We start from the raw sequence: 12,438 nt of genomic DNA on the forward strand, positions 1-12,438 counted from the left end.
AGCTCTCTGGGCTCCGGAGTTATTCTTCCTCTCCTCCCCTTTTCCTCCCGGCCTCCCCCTCATGACCCGACGGGGCTGTCACGCTCATGTTTCGCCACTCACTCATGTTGAGGTGTCACAGAGCGCATCGGCCGCATACGCCGCATGTCTCGCGCTCAGTGTCGGATGGGAAAAACAGGCCGACGTGATGTATCGCTTTGGCGCTCAAATGCAAGCGACGCAAAATATTTCTCCGGGGGTCAAGGTTCAAGTGAAATGGAAACCTGTGTGGGAGCGTAAATAGTTTTTAGGATTTCAGATCATTTCATCCCAAATCATATTAAAAGAGTCCAAATTCTTTAAAGATATGTTTAAATTTCATAAATAAGAGACTTCAAAGTAGTTTTGAAATGGCCTCAGTGACTCTGAGTGGCACCGTGCCGGAGTGTGGCTGCGTTATTGAAGCACTGCATTAATCAGTTTAGGTCTGCAGCCTCTGAAACTGTTTTCCACGTCATCAGCCTCGAGTTCAGGGTTTTATCTCTCGATGGCATCACAGATAGCAGATTCTTCATGCATCACGAGTGAGTTATTCACAATATACGCTGATGCAAACTCGTTTAAAAGTTCTACACTGTGTGGAAATGTGAAAATGCAGTAATGTTTGCTGCATATTTAGAATGTGAGACATCACATCTTATGGAGAAGGAGCGGTGGCCCTTTTGGTTGTTAATCAGACCACAAAGAGCTTAATTGTTTAGTTGTTTGATCTCTAAAATGTCAGAAAATTGAGAAAATTATCAATCAGTGTTTCCCAAAGCCAAAAATGGCATCTTCAAATCTCTTGTTTCATCCACAACCCAAACAGAGTTTACTGTCATATAGGAGGAAAGAAACAAGAAACAAAACGCTATTTTAAGAAGCCAGAAACATCATTTAAACCAATTGATCGACTACCAAAATAGTTAGAAGTCAATTCAGTAGCTGACAACTAATCAATTAATCGTGCAGCTCGGTTCATGACAAAGCTGAGTTATGCCAAGAGTAATGGTTAAGTGACCAATATTCAGAAAAAGTAAACATAAAAAAAAATGTAGACTGAATTGTTTTAATCATTAAATCAGGCAAAAGTGAGCAAGATTCAATTGTTTCAGCTTTAAATATAACCATTTGTTGTTTTCTTCAGTTTTAGATCATTGTGTATTGATATCATATGACCAAGTTTTTGACTGTTGGTCTGACAAAAGCATTTGGAGGCAAACAAATATTATTTGAAGTGCATTTAAAGTAACTTCACACTCATCTAATTGGATATTTCTCCAAAACTGTACCTACCTTGTGTTAATTTTTTTGATGTTGACAAGAAGCAGGGTGAAAAGAGATGATGTGTGTCCCACAGCTAATTAAAGAGATGTTGTAGTTATTATATATGAAATACACCAGGATGCTACAGTCACGCATTCATGAAAACACTGATCCAGCCCCAGTGTTTTATATAACGCAAAAAGTTAGTTTTATCACTAAGCTCGTCTTGTTTTTCCTCTCAGCCTTCTCTACAACTTCGGGATATTTGTCGAATGGAAACACCCCCTTCTCGCGGGAGTCCGTCTCCCCCTTTCTTCATCTCCCGCAGACACTAAAGCCTGGTAGTACAGTTGTTTCACCCGGCTCTCGTCAGGTTTCCCTCCACTGTGGGGTTTGTAGTTCGGGCTCAGTTCCAACAACACGGCTCACCTCGACCCTGCATTACCTGTGAAACACGACTCTTTTGAAGTGTGTCAAGCATATCATGGCCCAAAACTGCAAACACATCTTTTTTTTTTCTTCTTTTTTCTCTTCCCTCCACCCCGCTACGCTACCACAGAATCACATTTTCACATTGCGGTCTCCTGTGAATATTTTTGTAATTTAAGCTGAAACACAGGGGCTGAAACTGTAGAATATAACGTGAACCTTCTGGGTTTTTTTTTCCTTTCTTTCTCTGTTGGAACCCTCTTTCTTTTGCCTCCTAATAAAGAGAGCCTCATGCTTTGTAATCCATGCAAACGCTGCCAATTCACGCTCCGTAAATCATATTGATCTGAAACGGCCTGTATTTGATGTGGCTGCTGTGACTCCAATAAAAAGACAGAAAAATTTGTTCAGTTTGCCAAGAATTTCAACAGTGATTCAGCTGATCATCAAAAACACTCCTCCCTATTTAACTTTATTGGGCAGGTGTCTGAAGATGTTTTTCTTTGATTTGCACGACAACCTTTACATGCTGTTTTTTTTACAGATGATAGAACCTGAATCACCTTTTTTTAATCATTTACTTGACCTCTTTTTTTTGTAGATCTTCTCCAACTCACTGAAGAGCTTTTATCTCCATCTAGCGACTGCTGAAAGTCACCTTGTTCTTTACACGGTGAAATAAATTTGAGGCTTTTCTGCTGAGCCTGCTTGGTGAAGTGCATGTTTAGCCCTCTTGAAAGCCATCTTTTCATTAGGTTTGTGGTGATTCAGTGCCAAAGTGGACCCTGTGCAACCAGTATTAATCTCTAATTTATGTGTTGACAAATCGCAGTCGAAAAGGCCACTTCTGAGAAGTTAGCGTGAATGTTTTTGCATCTGTAATGTCATTAGTGTGCTCCCTGGGTTATTTTTGCTGAGTCCATGGTTATAGTGTTTCCAGCTACACTCTCCGTCCCCTCTCTTTCCTTACTTGGCGCCCCTCATTCTGAACGGAAAAAGCTCTGCAGCTCAGTTTCTGAAGAATGGTTGTTTGGGGGGTTTTTAAGAGATTGTCCAGTCTTTAAAAAAAAAAAAAATACACACAAGCCTGTTGTATTCGAATCAATCCCAGTTGTTTATTCTTCTTAAATACAAATGAACCGATCACACATGTACACGGCATCTTACCCAAATGTCCTCTCAGTGCTCCGTCCAGCTCCAATCTGTGACGAAATAGAATCAGTTGAGCAACACTAAAAGCTGAGATTAATCACATGTTGTTGTTTTCTTTATTGCTCGCCGTCTCTGCTAACTTTCAGAGCTTTTCTGCCATTATTTGCTTTCTGACCTTGCAATTTTTGGAGGCGCATACAGTTAAGGCCGAAATTATTCATACCCACGCCAAATTTTTTGGGACAAATGGCTGAAAGTGAAAAAAGACAGTCATTATGTTGGAGATGCTAATGATAAACTTGAACTTTTTAATACATTTATTGAACTGTTTTTCTTATAAGTCTATGGTCAAAATCAATTCTGATTGAAAACTGTCAGAATTTTTTGAGAAAATGCAGCTTTGACACGAAATCCCATTGAAAATAAAGACCAGATTCTTTTGGAACCAGTTTTGCACATGACATCTTTACAAAAAATGTAAAAAATATATTTTAAAAAAGTCAAAAGGAATAAAAAAAACGCAAAACACAATGTCTTTATCACTTGTTTATCTCTTTTCCAGCCTGAAGGAACTTTGCAGTCAAAAAAAAACAATGATAAATCAACATTTGCTGCGGTTATAAATAAGTTGGACTGTTATCTAACTTACTGTACATAAGGACCCAGTAGGCCCAGTCTCATCACGAATACTCATTTGTTTTAAATCAGCAGCTTTCCGTGCCAAATAGCAGAGGCAGAATGGAAAAAAAAAATAGATCACATTCGACCCAAATTGTGGTAATGTGTAATCTGCTTTCCTGGATGGAGTCAAAGTTAAGTTACTTTAGCATCAAAAATGTAAACAAGAGGAGAGCTTCTTGCAGTGGCCTCCAGAGCTCATTATTTAATGTGTTAATTCTCATTTCTGTAATCTGCACAAACACCAAAGTAGGAGTGACTGTGTGGTTGTTATTTGCGGACTATTTCTTTGCCAAGGAATGGTGATTTCCTGGAGCCGCCGGTCTCTGCTGAGACTGTCACTGTGACGACGATGGTCCACAAAGTCGCTGCTCCTGGCCAAGAAATACTCCAGCACTTAACTGCACGCATGCAGCACAACTTGTTTATGCTTTGGTTTTATATAGATTAAACAAACAAGAAGAAGGATTCGTTAACCTTTGGACAGGGATAGCGTTTCCTCCTTTCTTCCAGTTTTTATGCAAAGTTAGCTGTCTCCTCTCAGTTTGTATTAAATGGACTGAAAGAGGATTCAGCATATTTTCCATAACATCGAACTGTTCCTTTAATGTGAAACTGGCAAGTCTAAGATGAATGATAATGCATCTTATTGACAGCACTTGGAACTTAAGCAACAGTTTATGGTTCATAATCAAAAAGCGAAAAAGTCCATTGATGAAATCTAATTAAGAAATTCTCGAGACAGAAGATTGAATCAACCCCGTTTCTCTTTTTGTGGAAAGAGCACAACCATGGCTAGAAGCGGAGAGAACTCAATGAACTTCATACACTGTAACGAATACCATTAATCATAAAAGGAGAAAAATCGAATGTTAAACTTCTTGATGATTTTTTTAACAAAACTAAAATGATCAGCTGCTGTTAGCAATATAAGAAAAAACCAAAACAAAGGTGGCTGTGTACTGGAGTTATTTTACTATTTGTATTTTTAATTTGTTTCCTTACTTGTCTCCTCCCTGCTCTGTGTTGACACATCCTGCAGTTCAGCCCAGTTCTGCCAAAAAGTCGCAGAATTTTTGTCACAGGATTGTTGGTTGCATCCCTAATGGCTTCATGCTTCATGGTTGCAATGAGGAGGGGAGAATTTTTTGTTTTTTACAGAATCTGGCTTGAGTGAGCATTTTATTTATTTATTTTTTAAAGTAAGACCGTAGAGTGAAAGTCATTTTGATGAAATATTGCAGTTCTTACGGTCAGATTAGGTTAAATTTCCGCAACGATTCTCTCTGTTTTTACAGTTTCTGCTCTGATAAATGGGGTCATTTTTTTAGCCTGTTGGTTAGCACATTCACAGCTGTAAAAAGAAAAAAAGAAAGAAAAGGCCCTAATATTTATTCTCTCCTTCCCCAGAGGAGTGACAGCGTCTGTGCCAGGCCCACTGGGAGAGGACCATGGCCCTGAGCGATGCGAGCGGCGACCCTCTGGCCCTCAGCAAAGGAGGCCACCATCCTCTCAGTGCCAATGGAAACACGCCTTCAAACACCAGTACACCTGTCGGCGGCGGCCAGGACCCCCTTACCGCCGCCTCCAGCAGCGACTGCCTCTCAGCAGACGGAGATGAAGACGCTGCGGTTAAGAACGGAGCGTCCAAAACGCAGCAGAGATCACACGTCATCCAGAGAGCGAACAGGCCGAGCCAGAACGGCAGCGTGGTCAAACAGAACGGCTCCCTGAGGAATCTTCACCCGTCGTCCGCCGCCACGTCCTCCTCCTCCTCCTCCTCTTCCTCTTCATCCTCCTCTGCTGCCGTCACAGACTCTCAGAGGCTGGCCAGACGCCACCTCCCCTCCACGCTGTCCTCCTCCTCGCCTCCCCTCCAGCCGCCGCCGCCGCTCTGCTGCCAGCACTGTCACTTCCACTCCACCCTGTGCTGCCCCTGTGGACAGCAGGAGTGCCCCCTCTTCCAGAACCCCGCCACAGGACCAGGGCCCGGCTCTGTTCCCCACCCGGGGGCCGCTTCGTCCTGCCCCTGCTGCCTCTCCGCCTGCACATACCCCCACCCTCCTCACCCATCCTCCCCCCTCGCTCTCCATCACCACCATCACCAGCGCTGGCAGGAGCACCTCCAGAGTCAGACGCATGCAGCCGGGATCAGGTACGTTTTTAAATTTTTTTTAATTTTTACCTTAACAGACTTTATCTCAGATTATTCAACTAAACTGATTGAGGCACCATCATCGTGTGGTGGCTTTTTTTTAGCTCCTGCTCCAGAGAGTGTTTTCTGCACCGCGCATACAAATTGTTGTCGCTCAAGTGTGTTATTATGTTTGACTGTGTGTTTATTTACCTCAAACACACCCACAATTTGCCCAACAGAGGGTCTCTAATAGTCTCCAGTAACCGCCTCCTTGTGCCGCGGTGCTTAATAACATGTCACATCCAGGGGTCGTGTTTGTCTGGAATGCAGTTGGAGGCGTTTCCTGCTGTTGGGGACCAGTGTTTTGGAGCAATGCAGGGGGTAATTTTACCAAGAGTTTTTCCCAAATAGAAGCCCATTACACAATGTCACCGCCAATATGTTACAGAGAACAAAGAGCCATATTAAAAGAATGAAAGCAAGTAAAAATTTTTCATTGTCTTTGACTGATGTAACTCCATAATGAGCGCTTTGTGCCTCGAGTCAAGTGTTTTTCCCGTCCAAAAATGTTTTATGTTTAAAGCAACAACATTTAGTTTTGTTGTGGAATAGATAGAATTGTGGAAATTTCATAGTTTAGGCAAAAGTGTTGGTAGTACCCACAATAGGCATAGGTGTTGGACATGCATGTGATCAGTGGATTAATTTGCATGTTTCCAGCATCATAGAGTGAAATACAGTTGTACCATATGTTACTGCTACTTTCTAACATAACTAGCAGGGCACTTGGAGAGCACAGTCCTCCATTAAGGCCAGTGTAGTGTTTCGCAACTTTAAAAGAAAGGGATTTTTAACCACACCAAATTGAATTGGTCATGCTTCGTGTCTCCACCAAGGTTCATAATAGTTTTTTGCGTAAGCTTGTTTACAGACAAAGAAACACCACTGAAAACATGCCTCGGTGAGGGATAATTCCCTGAACCTCAATGCAGTCACAAGATACAAAGCAGTTGTGTATTCACATGAAGAGGGCATGTTAAAAGCAGCTGTTAGTCACGGTGCTATTTGTCTCCATTTTTTCTTATTCCTTTTTCCCCCTAAATCTGAAAAATGATCCGATCCGTGACGCAAAATTTTAGTTCTGTGATCCTTTTCAACCTTGAATACTGGTTCCCATGCGATGCTTGTGTTTCTAATATTTTTTAGGATTTCTCACAAACATTTTTAACTTCAAAACATCTCAAATACGTCACTGTTTAATTTTGCTGGAACATACCACAAAGTCATCGATTGAGCCCCTATAAACTCATCTGTGTGTCAAAGGTACATGTTTAGAAAGGTTTTGCATTAAAACAATCCAGTATTACCTTAAAATGACCAATGAACCAGGCACTGATTCTGAAGAAGACGAAGAATGATACAGAAAGCTTCACCCTGCAAGTTGACAGGATTTTGTCACTGGGTTTTATATGTATGAAACTCTGGAAGTCAGAATCTTTGTTTTTCAGACCATCATTGGTACGCTGCAGTTCCAAGATGGAACTGCTCAGTCACGGTGTTAACTGTTCATTCCCCATGATGTGTCTACTAGTGTATAAAAAACACTGTGTAGACATGTTAACATGATAGAAAACTTGATTTTTAGTGGAAACTGATTAAAAACAAGCAGACCTAACCAAGTAGACAAAAAATTAGTTTCAGCATTTGGCACTGTTGAAAAAGTTCCATACCAAGCCTTAGCCTAAAATCAATATGACAAATAACTTGACCATAGAAATGACGGACTACAACTTTAGCACAACTTCTGCTTTATTGACGCCTTGTAAAAATGACAAGATTTTTTCTTCTAACAGTTTGTGACAGGTCAGCCCAGTAATTTTGCTCACTGTTTGTCCACTTCAACATATAAAAGAATATGACTCTCTAAGCCATCTTTTTGACCCTTCATAGCCTTTGATACATGGTGAGATTTTCTCCTTGAACACAGCTCCTGTCAGCTCCTACATGTAGAAGTTAGCTGCAGATCGGTGACACACAGTAGGCGAGGTTTTAGCCCGTCGTTGACATCTTCGGCATGTGCATGCCTGCGTCTAAAAGCTGGTTCAGATGGTAATTGCTGTGCTTATTCAAGCGTACTCGGTCGTATTTTGAAAAGTTTTTCATCAGCTCGCGTTTGCCAGACCCTCCAGACTGTTGGGATACAAACTGCCAAAGCAAAGATGAGACGGGAATTTAGCAAGATTTTCTTAATTAAATGGAACCTGCATGCGAGCACACACACATGCAAGCGTATGTGCACACGTGGTGGCCATGCCTTCCCCAGCTGAAGCAGAACTTCAGCTCATTTGTTGGCAGACCTTTCCTCAACTGATCCATATTTAGTGAGTTGGTTCTTTCCCTTTTGCTCCCAAACCGCAGGCTTTTCACCGCATTTGAAACTGGAACCATTTAATGCCTTGCATAATCATTTGCATAATCCTATATTTACCATCTCCGCAGAGAAGGGGAGGCGGCAGGAGGTGCATTTTTTTTTTTCTTCTTTTTTCGCAGAAGTAATTATTTACTCATGTCAGCTCCTTTTTATGGTAGCACATCGTCGCGGGTGAATCTGATTTGCATGAGACTTTATTTCTTCTTGCTTCTCAAACATGGAATTTTCCTCACTCGAGTAAAGTTTGGCTGCCTCCTCATAAGTTTCATTAGGGGCGTTGTGGGTGGCGTTGAAAGATGAGGTTTGTGCAGCCGCAGCGGGTACGTACACCAAAACTCGGTGTGCACACATTAAACCCTGGGTGGGCAGAAGGGAAGCAAAATAGGATTGTGTTGCTGGCATTTAGACGCATCCACCAGCCCCCTCTGCGGTTTTTCTTCCTCCCCTCCTCGCTTGCTGGTACTTTCATTTTTCTTTTTTTTTTTCTTTCTCAGTTTTTCTCTCACTCTATTAACACTCTCATTCTGTCTTCGTTCCCCCCCTCTCTTCGTCGTCCCTCCCGCCTCCGTCGTCTCTCTTTCCACATCAGAATGGAGAGCAGATGTGGCGTGGGACGTCTCTAATGTTGAACCACTCTCTTATTTACCAAACAGGTCCCTCTTGTTCGGCGATGACAGGTTTGAATTACAGGGCTTGAGTTGGTTCCAAAACTGCATCCCCGACTCCCCACCTCCTTTCCTGTACAGTGGTGTTTTGTGTGTGTGTGTGTGTGTCTCAGATGGGGAGATTAGATGTAGGAAATCATATACCTGTCTCGATTGTGTAGTTTTGCCCTAAAAAAAAAAAGCAACCCAAAACCCTCAGACCTTGTCTCCTTTTTCGCCCGTCCAGTTTTGCTGAGGGCTGCTGGAGTTCAGCGGCAGTTAAAGATCCACACACACACACATTCACATTTGCCCGTAAACCCAATACACTGCATATTCCTAATACCCTCGATAATTTGAGGGTATGAAGTCAGACAAGATGGTGTCGAATATCAGTTTGATCTGCCTCGGGGCTGTGATCTGCCAGATTAGCTGAGGGATTACATCTGTGATCACAGCACACTCGCGTCTCGCTCACACTCTCTCACACACTGATAAGTCGTAACATTAGCTCTTCGGGGAGACCTTTTTATGTGCGTTTCACAACAGGGGATTTTTATGCCCCTGTTCTCGGCTTCACAAAACATTAATCCATTTACCGAGATTAGCCCGGCGCTTTGTTTCCTAATGTTTCTATTTTGAGAAACGATCAAAAGCCGCCGGGGTCTTTATCCACGTATGAAATCTTTGGAAAGGTCGAAGCACAACTCAGCAGTTTTGTAAAACGCTGCAAAAAAATATAGAAAAAGTACAGAATCATCCATCCGTTGTGTAATTTTTTTTCTTCTCTCTCTCTGGTCTGTTAGACTCATTAGGAACAAGTTTGCGTCTGCGATGTAAGATTATCTATCACAGCCATTTTATATGTGTTTAAAGTTGGTCGGAAACGGAGCGTCCTTGGGATGTCTGCTGCTGTTTGGCCTCCGTCAGTTCAGCGCCAGCCGGTTTAAAGGAAACTGGTTGAACCCCAGTTTGCCTCTGATTGTAGCTTATTAGCTTGTAAGCTGTTTGTTTCGACACTGAGGTAGAGCAGGTAGTCGTTAAAGAAAGCCCACATCGTTACCCATTGAGTTTTTTCCCTTTCCTTTAGTTTGCTTCATTTATAGCACGTAAATAAGGCTGCAACTAATGGTTATTTTCATTGTTGATTAATCCTTTGACTATTTTGTCAATTAATTTTTTTGGCCTGTGAAATGTCAGAAAATGTTGAGAAAGGTCACTCAGCGGTTCCCAAAGCACAAAATGACGTCTTAAAATTAGTTTTTGTTCCCAACCCAAAGATATTCAGTTTACTGTCACAGGAAAGCAGAGAAAAATAGAGAGTTTCAACGTTTTTTTCCTTCAAATAAAGTCCTCAAATTGATGATCAGAATAGTTCATAACTAATGTAATAATTGACAACTAATAGAAGAATAAAGTAATTGTCGCAGCTCTTTGTTTAAAAAATCTACAAAATGAGGAAGCCCACACCAAAGATTGGTAAATTCAGGCGTTTCTTCTGTTACTTATCTTCCAGCTTGGTTCGCCTTAAAACAAAGAAAGAGTAGCTTCCTCGCCATCCGCCATTATCCGTCGATTCTACTCGCGTTACGGTATTAAATCAAAGTTACCCCACTTCTGTCGAGTTAGTTGAAATTTCACTTCATAAACATCATGAAAGGATATATATAGCTGTTAAGGATCTGTTTTAGTTGGGGGCCACAGGCACTCATGGTAAAGGTCCCCCTAGAAAGCCATTACCTCTGGAGAAGTGACCTGTAGGAAATATCAAGCGCAGGTTTCTGGTGGAAGTAGCGCCACAGAGCAGCCATCAAGACAACTACACCTAATAAAGCAAAAAACTGAGCTCATCTACAAAGCACCTGTTGAATGTACGCATGTTCTGGCAGCGAACGGTTTGTTCTGCCGGGTTTAGAAGAGGCCACTTCTCCATCTGTGGTCATTAGGGTCCAGTTTTCCGTCCTCTGAGTTTTGTCGCAGGGCACATTCTCAGGTATAACGAGTCTCTACGGTGTCCCTGAGTAGCCAAAAACTACCTAAAAGCAAAACGTTCAGCCAAATAATGTGGATATGATATGTGTGAGGAGACTGAGTCATGACAAATTTTTTTAATAAGGTGTTAGTTGGGAGCTTACATTTTTAGGACAGACAGACTTTTAAAGACTAAAACCGTCAAAATAGACGTATTCCTAAAGACGAGGCACAATCGGGTTGAATTTTGTGCTTTTTGAACATTAGAGCATGTAACGTCATCTCCAGACTATAAGCCGCAACTTTTCTGACACGCTTTGAACACTGCGGCTGATACAAGGATGCGACTCATTTATGGATTTTGCCTCAAGACGAAAGTGACACTGAGAGCGACAACGAAAGAGAGACGGAGGAAGTGTGACGAAGTAATTCTGAGGCCTTTCAATTCCGACACTGAAGAAGACGACTTTAGTGGTTGTAGTGCGCAGGAGGAAGATGAAGATAGCCATAAATGACTTTTCCTGGTAGGTTACTGTATTTTAAAATGTTTTTTAAACCAGCCTTGTTACAGGCACTGTTCAGAAAAAAGCATTTATGATACGTATTTGTGTGTTACCGGTATGTATTTAATTAAAAGTTTAAAAAAATTGTTTTGTGTAAATAGCTCATGTTACCTGCGGCTTATAGACCAGTACGGCCTGCATATGTACACATTTTTTTTCCTTTTTAAAGTTCGTGGGTGCATCTTATATTCAGCTGCGCTCCATAGTCCGAAAATTGCGGTAAACATTTTCTTGTCGAACCCCGAAAGTATAACGACAACCCTGTAAATGTGCCTAATGTTTGTTTTTTGAATGATAGCATGTAGCACGCCCAACACTGGCCAATTAGAATCAATTTGTTTTTGGAGCACAATCATTAATTTGCCATTGAGCCCGAGGCCTGAGGCATGAAATACGAGTGTTAATCTGCAGATAAGAATGCACACTTAGACCACAGCCGCAGTTTGAAGGCTTTACTAGAGCTGTATAAGTGCACGCTGACGGTAGACTGAGAGCTGTGTCATGAGAGAATAAGCGTTAAACACATTATGCGTAGCTTCAGGGCAGCTGAGCTTCAGCCGACCTGCTTCTACCTGCATCGACGACCCCCGCAACAGCCATCGAACAGCTCACCGGCACTCAAGCATCCAGGGTCACGTCGAGTATTTAACCTCTCCCCGGCTCGCACTCTGCTCTCCTGCAGCTAAATGTTCCTGCCCTCCTCACCGACGCCTCTCTCTCTCGCAACGGCTCCTGTTGTTTATGGCAACCACCAGTTTGGTTTAGATTCATGCCTTGTCAGATAGCGAAAATTCCTGCCTCTCACTCCCTCCGACGCCGTTCCTCGGAAAGGTCAGCTTTCATCATCTCGAGCAAGTTCGAATTTTGCAGCGAGCGGCAGGTGCTGCGGTTGCTATGACACATGGCAAAAACTGTATGAAAACATGACAACTCCAAAGTGTAGAGCAGTCCATCTTGTGTTATTTTGCAACTTTTTATCAGTTAGCTGTCATTTTTGGTGAACCGTGCGTGTCTGCACAGTGTTGGGCTGTTTTTTTTTTTAAATTTCTCTGCAGTTCTTGACAAAATATTTTCTTTCTGTTACATCTTATATTCCTCCGTCTCTTTTACCTTCCTCTGTCTTTTTGCTCTCTGCCAGACAGCTGCAAG

At 42.1% G+C, this 12,438-nt stretch overlaps 1 protein-coding gene across 1 annotated transcript in view; it reads left to right on the forward strand.

Annotated features, from left to right (window-relative positions):
- The window catches only part of LOC103362997 (sericin-2-like), a gene marked incomplete at its 3' end in the record, with an annotated part of 67,326 nt that extends 61,628 nt beyond the window's left edge, over positions 1 to 5,698 (forward strand). Inside the window, exon 4 of the mRNA XM_008289564.1 lies at positions 4,954 to 5,698. Coding sequence (XP_008287786.1) covers positions 4,995 to 5,698 — 704 coding nt within the window. The remainder of the gene's footprint in view (positions 1 to 4,953) is intronic.
- Between the last annotated feature and the right edge of the window lie 6,740 nt (positions 5,699 to 12,438).

The sequence above is a fragment of the Stegastes partitus genome, unplaced genomic scaffold, assembly GCF_000690725.1.
Source record: "Stegastes partitus isolate 25-593 unplaced genomic scaffold, Stegastes_partitus-1.0.2 Scaffold621, whole genome shotgun sequence".
NCBI classification, from domain to species: Eukaryota; Metazoa; Chordata; class Actinopteri; family Pomacentridae; genus Stegastes; species Stegastes partitus.